At 42.9% G+C, this 18,735-nt stretch overlaps 2 protein-coding genes across 6 annotated transcripts in view; both read right to left on the reverse strand.

The window, feature by feature from the left end:
• LOC128758484 (E3 SUMO-protein ligase PIAS1-like) overlaps nt 1–17,971 on the reverse strand; it is a 58,603-nt gene extending 40,632 nt beyond the window's left edge. Inside the window, exon 1 of the mRNA XM_053864455.1 lies at nt 17,948–17,971. Within this exon, the coding sequence (XP_053720430.1) occupies nt 17,948–17,968 (21 nt within the window). The 5' untranslated portion in view covers nt 17,969–17,971. The remainder of the gene's footprint in view (nt 1–17,947) is intronic.
• Nucleotides 1,337–18,149, reverse strand: LOC128758485 (SKI family transcriptional corepressor 1 homolog-B-like). Of its 5 annotated transcripts, XM_053864458.1 has the most exons (10): nt 18,093–18,149; nt 17,948–18,022; nt 12,170–12,260; nt 6,593–8,300; nt 6,232–6,307; nt 6,088–6,141; nt 5,916–5,978; nt 4,085–4,159; nt 3,267–3,341; nt 1,340–2,070 (listed from the first exon to the last, which is right to left on the reverse strand). In XM_053864458.1, exons 3-10 carry the CDS (start codon nt 12,178–12,180, stop codon nt 1,973–1,975), a joined length of 2,160 nt encoding a protein of 719 aa, XP_053720433.1. In that variant the 5' UTR covers nt 12,181–12,260; nt 17,948–18,022; nt 18,093–18,149; the 3' UTR covers nt 1,340–1,972. The 5 variants fall into 5 exon arrangements, 3 of the variants coding, with proteins under 3 accessions (XP_053720435.1, XP_053720433.1, XP_053720434.1); XM_053864459.1 differs by lacking the exon at nt 18,093–18,149 and having other exon boundaries at nt 1,340–2,067; nt 17,948–18,024; XR_008414495.1 differs by lacking the exon at nt 18,093–18,149 and having other exon boundaries at nt 2,005–2,067; nt 6,075–6,141; nt 17,948–18,024.
• Between the last annotated feature and the right edge of the window lie 586 nt (nt 18,150–18,735).

Here is an 18,735-nt window from a genome sequence, read left to right on the forward strand (position 1 = left end):
CGCTTTGGCTTCCACGCCAGACGACCGTTACAGTTGACTCCACTGACACCGAGACACTGCTGTGGCCGTTTGCACTAGGCTACCGTGAGTGTTGCGTCGGTGTTGCTGGAGAAGCCAAGGTCAAAATGGTCAGCTTTGGTGAGGCAGGTGCAACAGTCTGGGCAGGCAGATTGAAAGATTGTAGATGGCTAAGAATGTAACGTTTACACGTATCAGGGCGACATAGCTCAGATGGTAGCGTGGTCGGCCCACTCCTGACACTTAACCCTGGTTTGCTAGTGATGGTTCAGATGGCGTGTGTGCCATTGGTGTGTGAATGTGCAGGTCAACAGGTGACTTGGTGTAAAGCGCTCTGGTTGCTGGACAAGCATGGAAAGCGCTATATAAGTAAAAGTCATAAGAGCCATAATCCATGAATTATTTGTGTCAGTTGACTTACAGTACGTTTCAGTGTTTTCCCACAGTGTTAAGTCCTGAAACATTACCTTAAAGAGCACAAAAAGTGCTTTTTTTTTGAGTGATACAACCCGGTGGAAACAGTAGAATGAAGAACGCGCCACATGAAACACACACAATCCTACTATAAAATGGTGGGAGTCGTGTGGTGTTTTGGAAGCGACTCCACGCACTGGAGGGATCTGCTTTTTCCATGTGGGAAGGTCCCACCTGACAGAGACTACATGTCCTCTTCATGTCCAGTGAAGAGAAAAAGCTGCGGCGCAAGAGTACCCAAGGGCCCAGTCTTGACCCGAGGTACGTGCTCTCCTGCCACAATCCTGCTCCTCTTTCTTCTTCTCCGCCACAGATTGTCCATCCAGATGAGCATTTGCTGCCTCGTTAGCATTCTGCACCATGGAGGGCAATTACACTCAGAGAACATTAGCATTCATCGTGTGTCGGTGACATTACCACAGAGTATCTGTCTCAGTATGAAGCATCCAGGGACTGCAGAGTCAAGTAATCAATATCTATTAGTCGTCCCATCAGAAGAATTAGATTTCACTATTAGATCATGGCGCTCCCCCGACGCCACCTCAAACATCATAAGTTGACTGAATGTGTCACGGAGCTGATGCAGCGACCTGATGAAAGAGATCCAAATACAGCAGGCGGAAACATGAGCCAGTGCACCAGCAGCGCTTCTGAGCTGCAACCATCATGTGGCAGTCCAACACCTGAGAGGGAACCTTCGACTCCACGTTTTATTCTGCTGCCTCCTGCACCGTTGTCACTTAAAAAAAATAGGGCTGGAGAAAGAAGCCATGGCTGTGGATAGCTTTTCTCATAACAGAAATATCATCACAAAAACATAGTGGTTTCAACCAAATATTGCGTTTATTTTGTGGTGTGTGTGTGACTATAGAAGTGAGAGAGACTCAATTCCATAACACATTACAAATAGTCTTTACTCCATTTTCAAATTAAAATTTCAAATATACATGATCAAAGATTTTGAAGCAAGTGCTTAAAAAAAAGAAGAAGAAGAAGAAAAAAGTCATTTTCCGTGAAGCATTTTGGTATACGGGACGTCACAGTCCAGTTCAGAAAAATTGCCATTTTAAAGTGCTTAACCACATATACAGTGTACAAACAATCTAGAACACAAATCATAAATGTGTGAGATTGAAACACGGAACAACAGAAGGTGAAGAGTTGATTTTTAACTTAATATCACAATTATACAAGCCATTGCACATTGTCACGTGATAGATATATAAATATTTATATCCTGTATGTATATAGTGCTTTAATTCTCAGAACAGCTAAAGAGCAGGCGGCCAAGTGATTTGAGCGCTGCACTGGAAAGCATCGTTCCTCCAGGTGTCTAGACAGCTCCAGTCAAAACACCATCGTTCAAGAGTTTGTTGCTTGGTTCTGCCGCTGTGTCTCAAGTGCTCGAGTGTATCTGTACAGTCAGCTGTGTTCACGACGTGATTGGTGAGTGTTGAGAGAGGGCAGACCGCACGTGACGTCACGGAGGCAGCAGTGGAGGTTTGAAGGTGCAGGCGCCGCTGCACTGTCGAGGACTCAACATCTTACAGGAGAAATGATGAAGGGCGTCGTGAGCTTCTGGGGAGGAACCAGTCCACCAGTGAGAACGTGAACACACACACACACAAATATACACTCAAGCTCCGCGACTGGATCGCAGATGACAGGCCTCAGAGTGACCCACAGGAAATGAAACATTGAATAGTTGACACTGAAACAAATGACGGCTGATTGAACAGATCCACTCTTCATTCATTCACTATCCTCTGGATATAACTGAGGGGGCGCTGGCGCCACTTCAGTTCACCAGAAATGTTGCCTCTCCTAACCAGTTCTTTTTACTAAAAACCAAAAGAACACGTATGTTTTGGTTTTAGATTTGAGATCCACTACATCAGGACATAGAAGATATACGACCTTATTATATTTTAATATCGGCCAAATGAACATACATAAAGAATTGGACACCATGTCCTGACAGCAACTGAAAAAACCACTCAAACATTGTGCAAGACCATGTTTTTGTCACACATAAATGGACGGCCTCTGATATTTTCATGTCGTCTGGTGGGATTAAAAAATTATAGTTGAATACTGCTAATGTAAAAATGACTTCATACACATAAAAGAACAAATAGCTACCTGGGGAAATGCAAATTTTAGCAACCCTGATGTCTTGTTCATTATATCACTTAAAAAATTACAGTTTTTGACTTTCTTCACGTTTGTGTGTCAGCTACTTTACAAATACGCCACGAGCTTTCCTGTCTTCCACCTGGCTGCACAGAGCATTTATCAAGCAATGAAATAAGTAGCGCTGCTGGAGAAAGGGAAGCGGTGAGCAGCTAGATATAGTCCATTAATGTATGCCATTTGCCCCTGTGGTATTTGCAATGACCCTCTGTGTATTTAAACTGCTGTAACACTAAACCGATCCTTTAGCCGCTGGCATTAGTTGATGTCCACTGCATGTAACTGATACAGCGCCACATAATGGTCCGTCTATTCAATTTTTCAGTGCATGATTTACAAGAAAATATCCTTTGAATACAAAACCGTGTGGTTTCATTTCCACCTTTGTGATATTGAATAATATGCTCGAGGAGAAATTTGAGTTTGTTGGAAGGGGAAAAAAAAGGAAAGGACATGATTGTTTAATACTTCTTATCCTAGTGTCACTTTTGTTTCTTTCTAGACTCAGATTATCGAGGCAGATAAATTCTAATAAAATATGACCGTGATTGTGCTTAAGGGCAGAATCTATGGACACTCACCTCGGACAATCTGTAGCTGCTGGACCATTTCCTCTCTGTAGGACAGCTCACGCTTCATTTGATCTTGAAAATTATCTGATAAGGCAAAAACATCGTTGATATTTTGTGCTATAAAGGTGAGTTGTGTAGTATAAAACACGCACATTATCAAGGGTGCTAGATCATAAAGCCACCCCCCACCCCAGAAAAAGGACGTAATTGTAAATATTTCATATTTTTATTTACCATAAAAGTGAAGCATTTATTTGGGGATCATTTGACTCAATACATTTAGAGGATAAGCTTAATTTACCATTGCAATGTTGTAGTGATTGTAGTGAACCCAAATGTAAAGATGTAAGGTACTGCATACACACACACACACACACACACACACACACACACACACACACACACACACACACACACACACACACACACACACACACACACACACACACACACACACACACACACACACACACACACACACACACACACACACACACACATACATATACAGACACAGCAGGGTAAGGGTATCGAAGAGCAGCAGCAGGAGTGTCCTTAACAAACCCCTCAATTTCCTATCTTTCTATCTCTATCTCCTCTTTCCTACTGCCTTCCACCAGCACTGTCTAGTGTCGACAAAGGGACGTTGTACTGTACAAGTCATGATGTTGAGTTTGTACCCTGGAGCATAGCCAGCAAACTGATAACATATTGCCTTTTGTTGTGTTTTATTTTTAAAAAATCATCAAAAAAAACAAACAAAACAAAACCACAAGTCTGTTAACTGAAATCCTCCAGATAAACAAGACACACTAAGAAGCAAATACCTTTTAAATGCTGAAATTCTCTCTCCAACTTCTTCCTCAGCTCCATTTGCTCCATCAGTTGCTTCTGCAGCTCCTCTGAAAAAGGCAAAGGCATTTTTTTAACTTTCCGAAGCTCATCACAAAGCCTTTTGTTGGTGGTGTTGTTGAAAAGTTCAATCCTGATTTCCAAATTTAACTTAATAAAGAGGTCGTTGGCTTTATCTTTCTGGCAACAGTGAGGCTCATATTCCACATATTAAACCAAAATGGAATGAGAAATGAATACAACTATGTCGTACAAAGACCAGAGAGAACGATCATCTCGCGCCTGCTGATGGGTCAAAGAGGAAGAAACAGCTTGACAACGCTACTTGAGCTTTTGAAGACAGATGCATTTACATATCCAATCCACAATACGACGATATGATATCCCTCATTCAACAGTTTGAATAAGCGTAAATTGCAATAAGGTCAAATAGCTGTATTTAGAAATACTATTCAAATATATGTGATAAAGTTGGTAGCTACATCAGTTATTAAGTACAATTAGTTGTCCCAATAGACACTGTTAATAAATTGTAAGAACCAGACTAAAATATAGTATTTGCTTCCCAGGTCAAGTATTCATTTGGCATACCTTGGTACATAAAACAAAAGCAACTTTTCAGGTGGAATAATAGACAAAAAAATGTCTACATATAAATATACTTATACATATTAAAAAATATAATAGAATATATATATTACATTTTACATAAATAATAAAAGAGAAAAAATAACATAACGAGGAAACAGGGTGAAATAAATCCATGGCAAGATATTATTTTCGTTTTAAAATAATCTCAAATAAAATAATAATAATAAACAGAAAACACTACAAAGTAATGTCATAGTTGTGTATATTATAATCATACTTAATAATTATTCAGAATTGCTCTCTTGTGCAATATCTAAAACATTATTATCTGAAGAAGAAAGGATCATGAAAAACAAAACACACTTGGAAATCACATATTCCAGCAGTCAGAGGGATACGAGTTAAAACAATGATCATAACGAAGCAGGAGGGTTATTGCTGCACGAACCATGTAGTTCGGGAGGCGCCACGATGCGAGCCTTATTTTAGGAGTCAGAGTATGGTATTAAAACCCATCATCGTCGCCGTCAAAATAAGCAGCCTGCGCCGCCATGCCTTCATCGCTGAGTTAAGGCTCAGGCCGCCCGGCACTTGCTATGAAAGACGTTGTTCAGATGTGCTCATAAACGTAGCTGTGACCTCGGTACCAGTGACACCAGGTGGGTCTGAAAGCCCCCTCCCCTCCCCTCCCCTCCCTCCCTCCTCGCTGTAATTGCCTGCGATGGCCCGGAGCCGCAGACCGGGATGATGATGATGATGATGATATTGGAGTCCCGGGGTTTTTCCACGCGTTGTGAAATAATTAGCTGGCCTGCCTCGGGCTGCGCACTCTGTTCGCTTCAAATATTAATAGCCTCTAAACGATTTCTTTTTTTACAATAATCACTCCAAACACGTGATGAAGCGGTTCAGGCCCCGCGGATCTTGTCGTCATTAGCGGCCGCTTAGCGTTAGCTTTCCGTGACTGTATTGAACACACGTTCACGTCACCTGATCCAAAAGGCTCAAATATAAGATTATTATGGCGCTGCACATCACTCTTGACTTGTTTGGGCCGGAAGTGTGTTTTCCCCGTATGTAAGTGCTTGTCGAGTCATGTGAGGAAGAGCAGGCCTCGGACGCAACTTGGAAGCTCCACATCAATGGACGAAACATGGTGAAATAAACCCATCGTCAAATATCAATGCTACTAACTGGTCAATGTTCGTCTCTTACCTTTCGCCATGTTCTCCAGCTCCCTTTTGTGGACACTGATGTCGATTCGTATAGAGCCATCGCCTGCGCAAATGACATTTCAAGCATGAAAACGCAGATTCGGCGACTAGTTCAGCGCGCGTGTGTGTGTGAAATTTGAATGAAGTGAAAAACACATACACACAACAGGTACCTTGTCTGTTCTTCTGTTCGTGGTAGGAGATCGAACTGTGTTGATACTCGGTCTCTATGAGCAGAAAAATTAAAAACAAATGTTGACTGCTTTGTGAGAGCGGCCGTGCATTCAAACAAAATCATTGAATTCATAAACAGTTACCGGTAGATTTCTGGGGGCTGCTGGACGAAGGGTCGATCAAATGGCGCAAGTGTGTGTCTTTGTCGTGAGCGTGCACCTGCGAGACATCAAGAACAGCAATTACATCTCACTTGATTTAATTGGATCATTATTTCCTTGTTTAATACACGCTTTTGTAAATTCGAGAGACAGAAACAAGGAAGCGGTCAGGAATTGAACAAGAAATAATTGGCAAAAAAAAAAAATTATATATATATATATATATATATATATATATATATATATATATATATATATATATATATATATATAAGGAGTGCGCGGTAAAGTAGGACTTTAATCTGTTAAATCTCTGCATTGACTTTGATTCCAGGCTCCTCACCTGGTGTGTCGGAGACTCTCTCGGACTCCGTCTGTCCTCGGGCGACCTGCTGCGCCTCCCCGGGTCTTCCGATGACGCTGCTTCGGGACTGCATGCTGGAGGCCCCTGGGTCTCCTCGGTGCCACAAGAGACCCGCTCAGGTGGTGCAGGAGAGTCCTGCTCATTCCCGCCAGGCGAAATCGGGATGGAGTCATCGTCTTCCTGACCCCTGTGCGACTCCACGTCCACGTCGGGGTCCTCATCCTCCGCCCCGCTGTCCCGGTCCGGAGAGGCGGATCTGTAGCTGGAAGTCTCGCTGACGAAATCTGGGGACAGGTATCCAGTGCGCACGCAGTAACCCTCCCGGTTGCCGTACAGTTTGGCGATGGTCTCGGCATCTTTGACCACGGGTCTGAAGGCTGAGACATAGCTGACCTTCCTGTGAGGGGTCTCGTCTCCGGACTTGTCATCGTCGTTCCGGGACTGAGAGCTGGAGCAGCGGTCACCCGACTCTTGATGGTTCTCTTTCGGTGTCAAGTCGCTTTGGTCTGACAAGTCCATGTCCCCCTGCCGGATCCCCGATATCTCCTGGGGCTTGGGAGGGGACCCCGGGTAGGGCGGCATCGGGAGCCCGCCGGCTGCGGGCCAGAACATGGGGAACGCAGGGTAGAGCGCGTCCTTCGCTCCTGGCCAAAACACACCCGGTCCACCCGTTTTGCTCGCGTCTGGAACCCCGTCTGCCTTTTTGGGACAGAGACCGTAAGTGGGGAAGCTGTAAGGGTGGTGGGGGAACAAAGGTGGGGGGATTTTTTGGAGGATGCCGAAGCTTTTGCTGGGCACCGGGATAACCGGATAGCTCCGTGGCGCCCCGGCCAAACTTAAACGATTGCTTCCCTGCTCCTCGTCGCACCGTAACGCTTTGTGCGGGGCCACGGGGGAAGTGGCCCTGACGATGCTGGAGGAAGATTGGGACTTGATGGGCGAGGAGCTGCTCACGGGAAGCGTCCTCTTCCGGCTCCCCCCATTGAACATGGCCTTCACGTCCTCCCACGCGTGGTTGATGTCATCGGATGGTTTCTTCTCGGTCAGCTTCAGGTGGCGCCTCCACGAGTTGAAGTTGGCCGCGTCCGGCTGCAGGTACTTGGACTCCGGGGTTCGGTGCGAGTGGAAGATGAACTTGTTTGGGGAGAAGTACATGCTGCAGAAGGTGCACTTGATGCACTTGGCCCTGGAGCTGTTGTAGCGCGCCGGGATGAAGCTGCCCCGGCAGCCCCAGGCGCACTCGTGCGACACGTCAAAGGCGAAGTTCTCGGGCAGTTTAGGGGGGCTGTGCGCCCCCAGGAAGGACTTACACAGTCGCTCGGCCTCGCGCTTGGTGATCATCCCGCAGCGGCGGGAGGAGATGGGCATGGCCCCGGCGCGCCGCAGCAACTCCAGCTGGACCGGCGTGCACTGCACGCAGGTGATGCCCAGCGCCACGCGGCGGTTGTGGATCTCGTTGTAGCTGTAGTTTTTCAGGAGAGTGTTTGAAATCTGGGCCAGGCAGAGCCTCTCCTTGCCGTCGATGACCAGAGACACGATGGGGATCCCGTACAGCGAGGTCTCACTCACTTGGTTCGGTTTGAGGGAGCCGGAGAAGTTTTGCGCGTCTTGCTTGGAGCCGGAGGACGAGTCCGAGTCCCGGCCCGAGTCTCGCAGGTGTCCTGGCATAGACTCCATCCTTAAATGCCTGCAAACCACAGAAAACGCCAAACACTGAGAAGCGCACAGGTGGAGAGTCCGCTCACTCTGTCACCACATCCGGTCCGGCTGAGTTTCTGCTTCTGCTCTTATCCCAAAATCGTCTCAGCAGCGAGGGAGCAACTGCTTAAGAGTCACATAAGACGGGATAAGAACAGAAGGAGAGGACACAAATGCGCTTAGTGGAGGTAAAGAACCACGCAAAGCCGCTTTGCTGGTCATTACACAGATCAGAAGCGTGCGTCTTCTCATTGGTAATAAAAGACCAGCCGCATTTATAATTAAAGCTTCTGCGCAGATTAGCCTCGGACAGTTGCTCAGAAGCAGGGTTCACACAGGCCAAACTCACCTGCGCATACTTACTTTTGCGCAGGCCGCGACGCGCCTGCAGCACGGTCAGAGGGAAATTACGCGCAAACATCGATTGAAATGGAAAATGAGCAGAGTTGAAACACATACCTGTCTTTGCAAACAAAATGATCCTCTCGTTTTATAGGTCCCCAAAACAACAAGAAAACGTTCGATTCAACCCTGCTTTTTTTAAGAAGCGCTCCTCCAATGCAGCTCGAAATGAGAGTTTATTTGCGTTTATTTAAGAACAGACAGGACGCCTCCATCCTGCTGGATCCAGACGAGGTTAATGCGAGTGGAGACAGGAGACACATGGTACCCCTCCCTTCTTCTCGCTCCCTTTCTCTCTCGCTCTCTCCATCCCTATCACTCCTCCACCCCTCCTCCCTCTCTCGCAGTGATGCTGTCTCAACAAGCAGCGATCTGCAATTTTGCACGGCGCACAAACAAGATCACAGATACCCAGCTCTGTTTGACCTCAGCCAACCTCAAAAGCGTCATTATAATCATACTCATTTAAGGACAATTAATGACTGTTATGAAGTTGAATAAATACTGGTAAAATAATATTTTTAATGGAGACCTGTTGTAACGGATTATATTATAATGTATTATATTTATTCGACCGCTCCCCAAATTTGCACAATAACAATATTGAGTATTTCAAACATTTTAATGAAATTGAAAAGTTACATTTTAATTGTATTTTCTACTATGAATTAATTTTATCGGAAGAATAGTCTAATAGTCTAATCTTTATAAATGTCATCGTTTTCTTCCCCTTCAATTTATACTATTTACAGTTCAACGAATGCAGAAAAAAATAATGAAAATGAACACATTTGATTTATTACGGTAACACCAGGAACATGCCATTAATATTTGAATGTTGTTAATAATACGAAATAAAAATAAGTTTATATGTAGCCAGGTCTGCGGTTTAAAGTCTGCGGTTTAAAGCGTTAAAGTTGCAACAACGTCAAAGATAATACTAACTGATCCATCCTCAGCTCGAACCACGTTTTGTGTTTCCACGGTGGTGTAGAACTGAGGGAGAGCAAGTGACACTTTGGAGAGAAAGCAGTATGACAAAAGGCCCGCGCTCATTTATCAAGTTACACCACCATCTGTTTGGTTTCCACGCGGACCAGCGCGTCAGTGTGAGGCCGCTGCAACGATATGAGCGGACACAAGGAGAGAGAGAGAGAGGTAGAACTGCAGTGACAACGATCCCAGTCATTTAGACTGTTCTCACCCCTTCCCCAGTCTAACTTTAACAGAGTTAAGCGTGACATTCAGTAATATATCACTCATGTAGAAGACTCTTATCCACACCGATGACCGGGGAAAAGGTTTATATATATATATATATATATATATATATATATATATATATATATATATATATATATATATATATATATATATATATATATATATATATATGAACCGAATGAATAATAATATATGCCCATGATATCATAATATCATTCAAATGACAGATGAATTTAAGATTATAAAAGCTCATATTTTCATTCGTCTATTGATTTATTCATTCTACTCGCAGTTTTATTTGACATAGTATTAAGTTAGCGGTCAAGACCGGAACTTTTAACACTATGAGTACAACTGTATTAGTGAACTGTATTTATTTTTTGTAAAATGTGCATGTCTCCCCGAATATCTTTCGAGTCACAGTCCACCCACTTTGCTGCAATATTGATGCCGAACCTGATCCGGAGTCCCTCCTCTTCCTCCTTCAATAATTACAATTTATACTGTAATTATTCCTCTCCTATTAATTATTTATTACGCGGACGTGAATGCGGCCATTGTCGCCGCTTACTGCGCAGGAAAGTTGATCTGACGCGCCGCAGCTTTTAATTAGACGTTTGAGCGGTAATTTTAGGAGACTCTTTATTATTGCTGTCGGACACAAATGGCCCAGGACTCATTGATATTCAGGCGATTGTTTAAACAAACCTTTAATCTGAAATATTCATGCGCTTCAGGTTTAACTCATTGAAGTCCCAAACGCAGGTGAAACTCCGCTGATGGATTATTTAAGACGACAACAACAATTAAACACAAATTTAAACATGGTCTCCAAGGTAATGTGCGTCTTAACCCCTGGGTTTAATATGAAACCATACTTAAATTTACATTTGTTAAATCAAAATAGAAGGATCGTTTAATAAAAGTTTCAATGAACTGTTTACCTAAACCCAACTTTCCAACCATCAGCAGCAGGAAACCTACTGTAGGTCCCATTACCCTTTAAAGAAAGGTGTCTTGGTACCAGAGATCAGCTTATTAATAGTGTTCTAATCCTCTATATAAATCATTTTTCAGAACTCATGAGTCAATTCTATTCTGAATTTTAATGAGCAGAATATCTAGGCGCACCAAGGTGGAGTTTTGGATTGGTAACTTAAGCATGTTATCTTTGCTGTGACACACAGCTGAGATCTCCAATTGTTACTGGAATTTGCTACTCTGAGGATCAGCTTCCCTGAATCAGACTGAATCTGACTGCAACACTACCTCAGTCAATTTCAGTCATGAAGATCTCTGTCTGTTCATGTGAAGAGCTGAGCTATAAGACACAGGTGCTGGTGCACCCTAAGCAAAAATCACTAGCGTTGGGAGGCAGCCCAAATTGGAAAAGGAAAGATTGCAGCCCCAGTTTAATCCCATGTTTTAGCAGCAGCTGGTGCAACCCAATGTTTGTGCTCACCTCAGGAAGAGGTTGCGATGCGTGTTCTTACTTCCAATACACTTTCTTTCCATTAAAGTGGCACCTCTGCTGGTCGACATACATAGTATCGTGTGGGGTGGGGGGCGATTAAATTTCTTAAGGCTGTGACTGTGGTGAGTGGCGTCAACATAACAGAACTACAGTAAGTTTCACTTGAAATAGGAAAACATGTTATAAGTTATACCAAGTCATTATATGGCTGGCGGTGTGTTTTAAATACACACTAGCTTCCTCTTCATTTAAATATTTATATATATATATATATATATATATATATATATATATATATATATATATATATATATATATATATATATATATATACCTTTTAGAATATCTTTTTCAGAACTATGGGGAAACGTAAATTTGACACTCAGGCAATTTATTCTCAAGATCTTTTATCCATCTGTTTTCATGGATGTGCAGTTTAAATGTTTAAAAACTTAAAAAGAAGAAAGATGGGGGAAAGAAGACCCACCTAAAATAGCTAATGAGCTGTATTTGGTGAAAGATGACAATGTCTGTGGTTCTGCTCTGAACTGAGGGCCACATTAATCCAGGCAAAGGGCTGGATGTGGCCCCTGGGCCGCAGTTTGGACCTCATTCTGTGAATCTAACAAAGGTGTCATGTACGGAGCTACAGTCTTCACATGTGAAACAGAAATTATAGCTTCCCCCTTCTCAATTCAGCTGAGCCTATAGAGTGCTGCTGCTGCTGCAGTTTCAGAGTGGAAGTGTAGCTTCTTCACCTGTTTTCCATTTCTGCCCCGCTTCTATGATGACCAGCTCTTCACTGGTGGAAGTCTGAGCTCCTCATGGCGTCTTTCAGAGAGGTAAAGTCTGTCGAAACATTCATGATAACATATTTAGCGATACATTTAAAAGTACTGCAGGTTGCCACTGACTTCTACTGACAACACGCTGAAAGATAAATGAGAGCGTTGCCAATCGGATCAGCTTTAATAGCAGCAACAATGAAGGCAAAATGCTGTATAATTAACAGTTGTATCAGGGGCCTATAAAAGCGTGACCCCTATAAATCCAATTTTGGAGCCCAATCAATCCCCGGACAGGACTATTGATCCCGCTCGGCTGCGCTCACTTAAACCCTTTCTCCTCGTACCCTTTTGTGTTTCCAGTGAAAGGAGTGTTTCGATTGCACTTTTTATTGGCGGCGAGATTCCGCTGAGAGAGAAGCGACGGCTCAAAAATTAAACGGTGACATTTTAATTACAGGACATTGATAAAGGGATCTGACTAATGGCTGTGTACAGGGAGGACACTCATTGTCCCGTCTGATGTGATAATCAAGTCGGACTGCCGTGGTGAAAAGGTCAGCGGCTGACAAAAAGCCGAGACGCAGCTCGGCGGGACTTTGGGGAATATGATGCTCCAAATGAAGACGCATCTCCAAACAATGCAGCATCAATAAGCGGCGGGGGGATCTGCCAGATGAGATCAGGGAGCTTCCAAATTTTCATCCCAGACATATTATCACTATAGGTCACATGAAGCCAAGTATTCGATCATCGGGTGGGGAGGAGAAACAGGGGCTGACAGCGCCGTCACTGACACAGTGTTGCGGTTAAATAAGCACAATGACCAGCCGCTCACGTTCCACTAAAGTGAAGAATCGTGATGAAACTTTTTGGAGCCATCTTCCAAATAACCATAGAAGCTGTTTGACTTTCTCCACACTTCATACACTTGCCTGTCAACATACCATGAACATGCTCCCCTAACACCATACAGCATGGTGTCATTATGGTTTTATCACTACAATATTGACTTATTTTTATATTGCCACGTGGCACAAACCAGAGGATTGTCCTTCCCTCATCGAGGCAACCCCCCTACTCCAGACTGACTGTCAGAAATAACCTTTGAAGCTGTGAAGCAACACCTTGCTTTTATTAATTGTGTGGTTTATTTCAACTCACCCCAAAACTAACCCTTTTTCTATCCTGTCGCAGCTTATTAATAAGCCAGATCAACGGTCACATGCAGGACCTGGCTATACAGGCCAGTCTTGACTCCACCAATGTTTTCATGTAGGATATCTGCGTGTCGGACCACAACAACTGCAGTGCCCCCCACAGCCCAGGCTAAATGAAACCATAAATAAATTAAAGTTTGCCATGGAAATGAATGAATGTTTATTTCAGTCCTTTCATCCACTGAGATCTTCATGAATATTATTGCTTACTGTACATTGCCTCTGGTACACTACACATACATAGGTGTCATTTCATCATGTTAATGTGGCTAATCTTTTAGTTCGCTTTGAAATGAAGGAAAACAGACAATAGCCTTCAAGTATAACAACACATTTGGGCAGTCATGTAAAATAATGACCAGATATTTAAGTAAAGGTCTCACTTTACGAATGTCATTTCAACAACTCAATCCACTGCCAGTGTTTCATTTAGGGTTTTAACATTTAGAATCGAGCTGTATAAAGAATTCTTGAATTTTGCAGTAACAGATTCCAAGAAACAAAGCAACAAACAACTTGTTTCATCAGTTTTAAACCACTGACCCCCATACAGAGCCAGAACTGAGCCCAGGAAGAAACCATTTCCTGCCCCAATGTTGCTATAGGCAACACATTTTTGTACACCATCTCAGCCAAGCCAAATCTGAAATCATATTCTTCCAACTTTGACAAAAATCAAGACCATGTTACATACCCAACCTGGAAAAACACCCTGATTTTCTCCCGTCACCACTTGATAACCAGGTTTAGTATGGGTGTGGCCCACTCTGTCCAATGTCAGGTGGTTGGAAACACTACAACAGAATCCTAATAGATGCCATCTATTGAATTGGATGGGATTTGATCTTGGAAGCAAAAGCACAGGATTAACATTTATTTCATTTTCCAGAACTGACCATATTTCAGCTGCTATACTTCTACTTTGCTAGTATGTGAAATGTAATTACAGATTAAGAGATATTTGGGCTCCTTTAAGATAAGACAGATGATGGCAGGTTCAAAATAAAGTTGGAACACAACAGCTAATAAGATTCATGGCACAAAATATACTATACGTTTTCCAGGTGGATGGTTTGGTAGCAAATTCAGGGGTGCTAAATGAGCATTCCAGCAGGGCATGCAGATGCTGACAACCCTGAGGTGTTTCCTTCATGTCCCACTCTTACCAATGCTATCTGGGAGCTTACTACAGCTGGCTCCTCTCCTCTGTGAGTCATAAGATCAGGTCGTCTGTTCAAATCTGAGACAACTGGCAGTGTCTGCGCTGAGGTGTTTGGAGCAGATGACATGAAGTTGTTTTGCAGTAGGCTTATCTACATGGAGGCCATTCCACCATTGCTGCGTGAAGACAACCAACAGTGGTGAATTCATCGGACCACCAGCTCCGCTCAGTGAGTCCAGGGTTTACCTCTCTGGCTTGATCTGTTCACACTGCACAGTTGTAAGGGAATCAGTGAACCAGTTGAGCTAACTGAAGCAAATGCTATTCTGAACTTCAAACACAAATAAGTCCTATCAGAGAAAACTTGAGTAAGATCGCTAACAAGTCTTCTTTTTGGGCGTGCAAGGACTGAAACTACTCCACAGAAACCTCTCATGAAAAACAAGTTTTTCAGTAAACTCGATGGAAGCTAATTGGATGAAAAGGGGCAACCGTTCATAAAGCGATCATGAATAAATGGATCAACAGAAAGGTTACAAACACCATTTGGCTGGGATGCTTCAAACTTGAATACATTAGTAAAAGTCAAACTTAAATTGTGTAAAATAATTAAATAACCATGAGGCTTTGTAACTTCGTTAATTGACTTTCAATGTTTCCAGTCAAAAGCAGCGAGATGCTGCAATAGTCTGCCATTCTCTCTGGATGTTTTCAAGGCAGAATACCGATATTAGTTTAAAACCATGACAAAGACCACAAGGACACAGAATGTGAGTGATCGTGGCTTTTTGATATTTGTCAGTCAGGAAGAATTGGTGCTTACATTTCAACGTGAATGAGATCAAATCTTGGGTCGAACATCGGTTGAACACTGAAGGCAACCACGCTTTGGCTTTTATTCTGCAACCTTAAAAGAACCAGAGTGAGTTTATGTAAGCTGATATCATTTGATTACTGTGGAAGAGATCTGAATGCAGGCTTTTGTCCCTCCGCCAGCAGTGTTCTCTTTTATTAGGTTGCTTAAAGACCACAAACGCTTCGCTCGCACACTGCACGCTGCTGGTGTCAGGGTCTCAGAACACTGATGCAGAATCAAGAAGAAAAAGCTACAAAATAACTAGTGTCCAAGGTCTCAGTCGCGAAACAAAAATTTGATGAAATTAAGTAAAAACATTGAATCAAAGTGAGCAGTGCCTCAACTGGAGAACCCGAATAGTTTGTCTGGCGCAGTCCGAGAGGCCTCCTGAAGGGTTGATGTTTGGGTGATGCTCACAAGACAAACTCAGTATCTGCTGCAGATTTGTGTCTCTTGGCTCCACTACCATGAAGCCATGACACTCAGAGAGAAAATAAATGTGGGAAGACAGAGATCTCAGTGCATTCAAAGAAAGATCAATTTTGTCAGACCCCATGCTTACAAAAGCTGTTTCACAGACCCAAAGAAGAAGAGGTTCATGCTAACAACGGACTGCATCTCTATGTTTTTGAACCATATTGTTCTTCACTTGTGGTTGTCAGAGGATGAAGGGTGTGATGTTGATGGATCAGAGACGGTTGGCTCTAAAACACTGAATGATCTTAAGTATAACATTCATAAATGTATAGTATTCAAATATATAATGCACAACAGGTTAAATCAATAGCTACAAGAATGTCAAAAAACAATCCATAATAGTTTCCTGTTGTGAGATATAAATAAAGGCCTCCAGTTGTTTTCCCTATCTAATGAGTACACACTTCTTAAATATTAAAAAAGGGACTCTACCTTGGTATGACCTTCAAGTGTTTATGTTTTAAAACCATGGCTATGGCAGTGGATCTTTGGACACGAACTTTCAGGCCTCATGTATAGCTTCATGTATAGCAGGTGACACCCCAAAAGCAGTGCGACGGTCACGACAGAGCACAAAAGATGGTGTTGGTTGTCACACATTTTAGATGAAGATCTGCATGTCTTCATTGATACAGAAGGAGAGCAACTTGTTTACATGGACACCACATGGCTCAGCCGACAGGTTGTTCCTCTTGTGATGTTCTTGAGAATCGTCACAGGATCTGGCTAACTAACTGGCTGACTAAAATGGCCGAAGTAGTAGCCACCATGTGTCCATATTGTTCTTTTGACATCCTCTTTGTGCACTGAAGTCGGTCTGAGATCATAAATAAGTGAGTAACACGTTATGAACTGGTGGTAATTACACACTGACAAGGATTAATTATGAAATGTAAATTGAAGGTGCTCACAGGTTTGGGGCGCTGACCAAATGTCAACCAGTTAATGAAGTGAACTTTAGAGGCCCATCACGACTTGGGTCTCTGTCCTACACGACCAGTCCTCTTTTATAATCCTGTTAATGACACATCAGCGGTTCACACAGTGGCTCCATTTAAATGTTCAAAATACAATTCACAACTGCCAAAGGAAGGATGCAAAATCAGCAACATTTTGCACTGGAAAAGCAATATTTGGCCAGAAAACAATTACAGAGCGTCTGGGACTCCATCTATGAGTGATCTCAGTTAGAAGAACCTTTATGCCCTGGATGTATGCATCGAAATCATTAGGCAGGAAGTCAAAAAAATGATTCACGGAAGCCTAAAAACCGTCAAGTTAGTTGCTAAACTTCATGGCGATGTGAGGAATTAAAAAAGTGAATCCCTGAATGCCACTGTGTAATGGGGTTTGCTGCTGTAATGAAGTTGTCCTACAACAAGTTGAACTGAAAACCATTCAAGTAAACAGTCAGAATGTACCTCTGAGAAGGACGGAGGTTGTTCAAGAAATGTATAGCTCTACTTATAACAGCGTTCATGGGAGGGAACACGACTATTAGTTCTACTTAAATCAGGATCTTAGTCTACCAGGTTATGTTCTCACCTCATCTTTGAAGAAAAGACCAGAGTGATTGATTTGTTTTAATAACAGCAGGTGTGTGTTTCTACACAGAAAACTGAGCAACTCAGCCGCTTTATATTGAATCTTCAAACTCTTACATCCAAAGACTTTGGCATCACTTTCAATGCAGGCGGCAGACAGTTAATCGCACGGCATTTCCCTCTCTGCACATTAAGGGGCATTCACACAAAAGATCTGTTGACGTCCAGAGCAAGTTTCTGGAGTTACTCGCACTGCATCTGGCTTTTCATCAGCAGTGTTTACCCGGACTTCATTACAAAACACCATTAGAGCTCCAGACAGACGTATTGGAATACAGTCACGTGACATTAATGCTTCTCTTATTGCTTCCTAATAAAGAGTGTGGACCTAAGGATATGAGCAACTTTTGTTTCCCTTCACAGAAATGACTTGCGACCAGCAAACCATAACAATGCGTGGAAAATAGGACAAACATCTCAACATGAACTTACATGCACCTCCAACAGACTCATCACGGTTATTGGGCTCCTGTGGATTGACGTTGGTCACGTTTTATTTCACGATCCCTGAAATTAGGATGTGTTGAGCAAAACTCAAGGCAAAGAAACGTGCTGACGTCACATCGACCTTGTCTACCTTCTGGAACTCCTTTGACACTGCCTCCAGATATACAGCATATTACAACTCATGACTGCTGTTGATCCATGATTCTATTGTTGCTTTCCATGGTCACTGGACATCAGAGTCTGTCAGCATTCTGAAATCAGATTCTGTGTAGAAGGAAAAACACCGGGGGGAGATGTAGAAACTCCAAATAACGACAGCCAACATCAATACAGATGTCTGCCAAGCCATGTGTGGTCATGTGGCATGTTTAAAGCTACATACAACTCTCAAACAAAGGTATATACTTGCTGAACCTCAAGCTGTTTACATTATAAAAAAAAGGCAGTGAGCACAACCGTTGCATCTCCATGCGGCTTTGTCAGAAGAGATGTGGCTACTTCAAGGAAACACTAACTAAAACAGGCACTCAGCGGGCAGGCGAAAGCAAAGAACAGAACATTCATCGAAGGGCTGTCGGTAGAAAACAAAAAACGTTAACATACTGAAGTTTTATACAAAGTTATCTAGATAAATTCTTAATTCCTTTAAATATCTTGAATGGTGAAATAAAATCCCAAATGCTGTACAGGAAGTCCACCACCACAGCCAGGTTCCTCAGCATGAGCACCTCCATGGAAAAATCATATTTGTCCACGTGATGCCTTGCGTCAAC

Source organism: Synchiropus splendidus, chromosome 5 (genome assembly GCF_027744825.2).
Source record: "Synchiropus splendidus isolate RoL2022-P1 chromosome 5, RoL_Sspl_1.0, whole genome shotgun sequence".
In the NCBI taxonomy this organism is placed as follows: Eukaryota; Metazoa; Chordata; class Actinopteri; order Syngnathiformes; family Callionymidae; genus Synchiropus; species Synchiropus splendidus.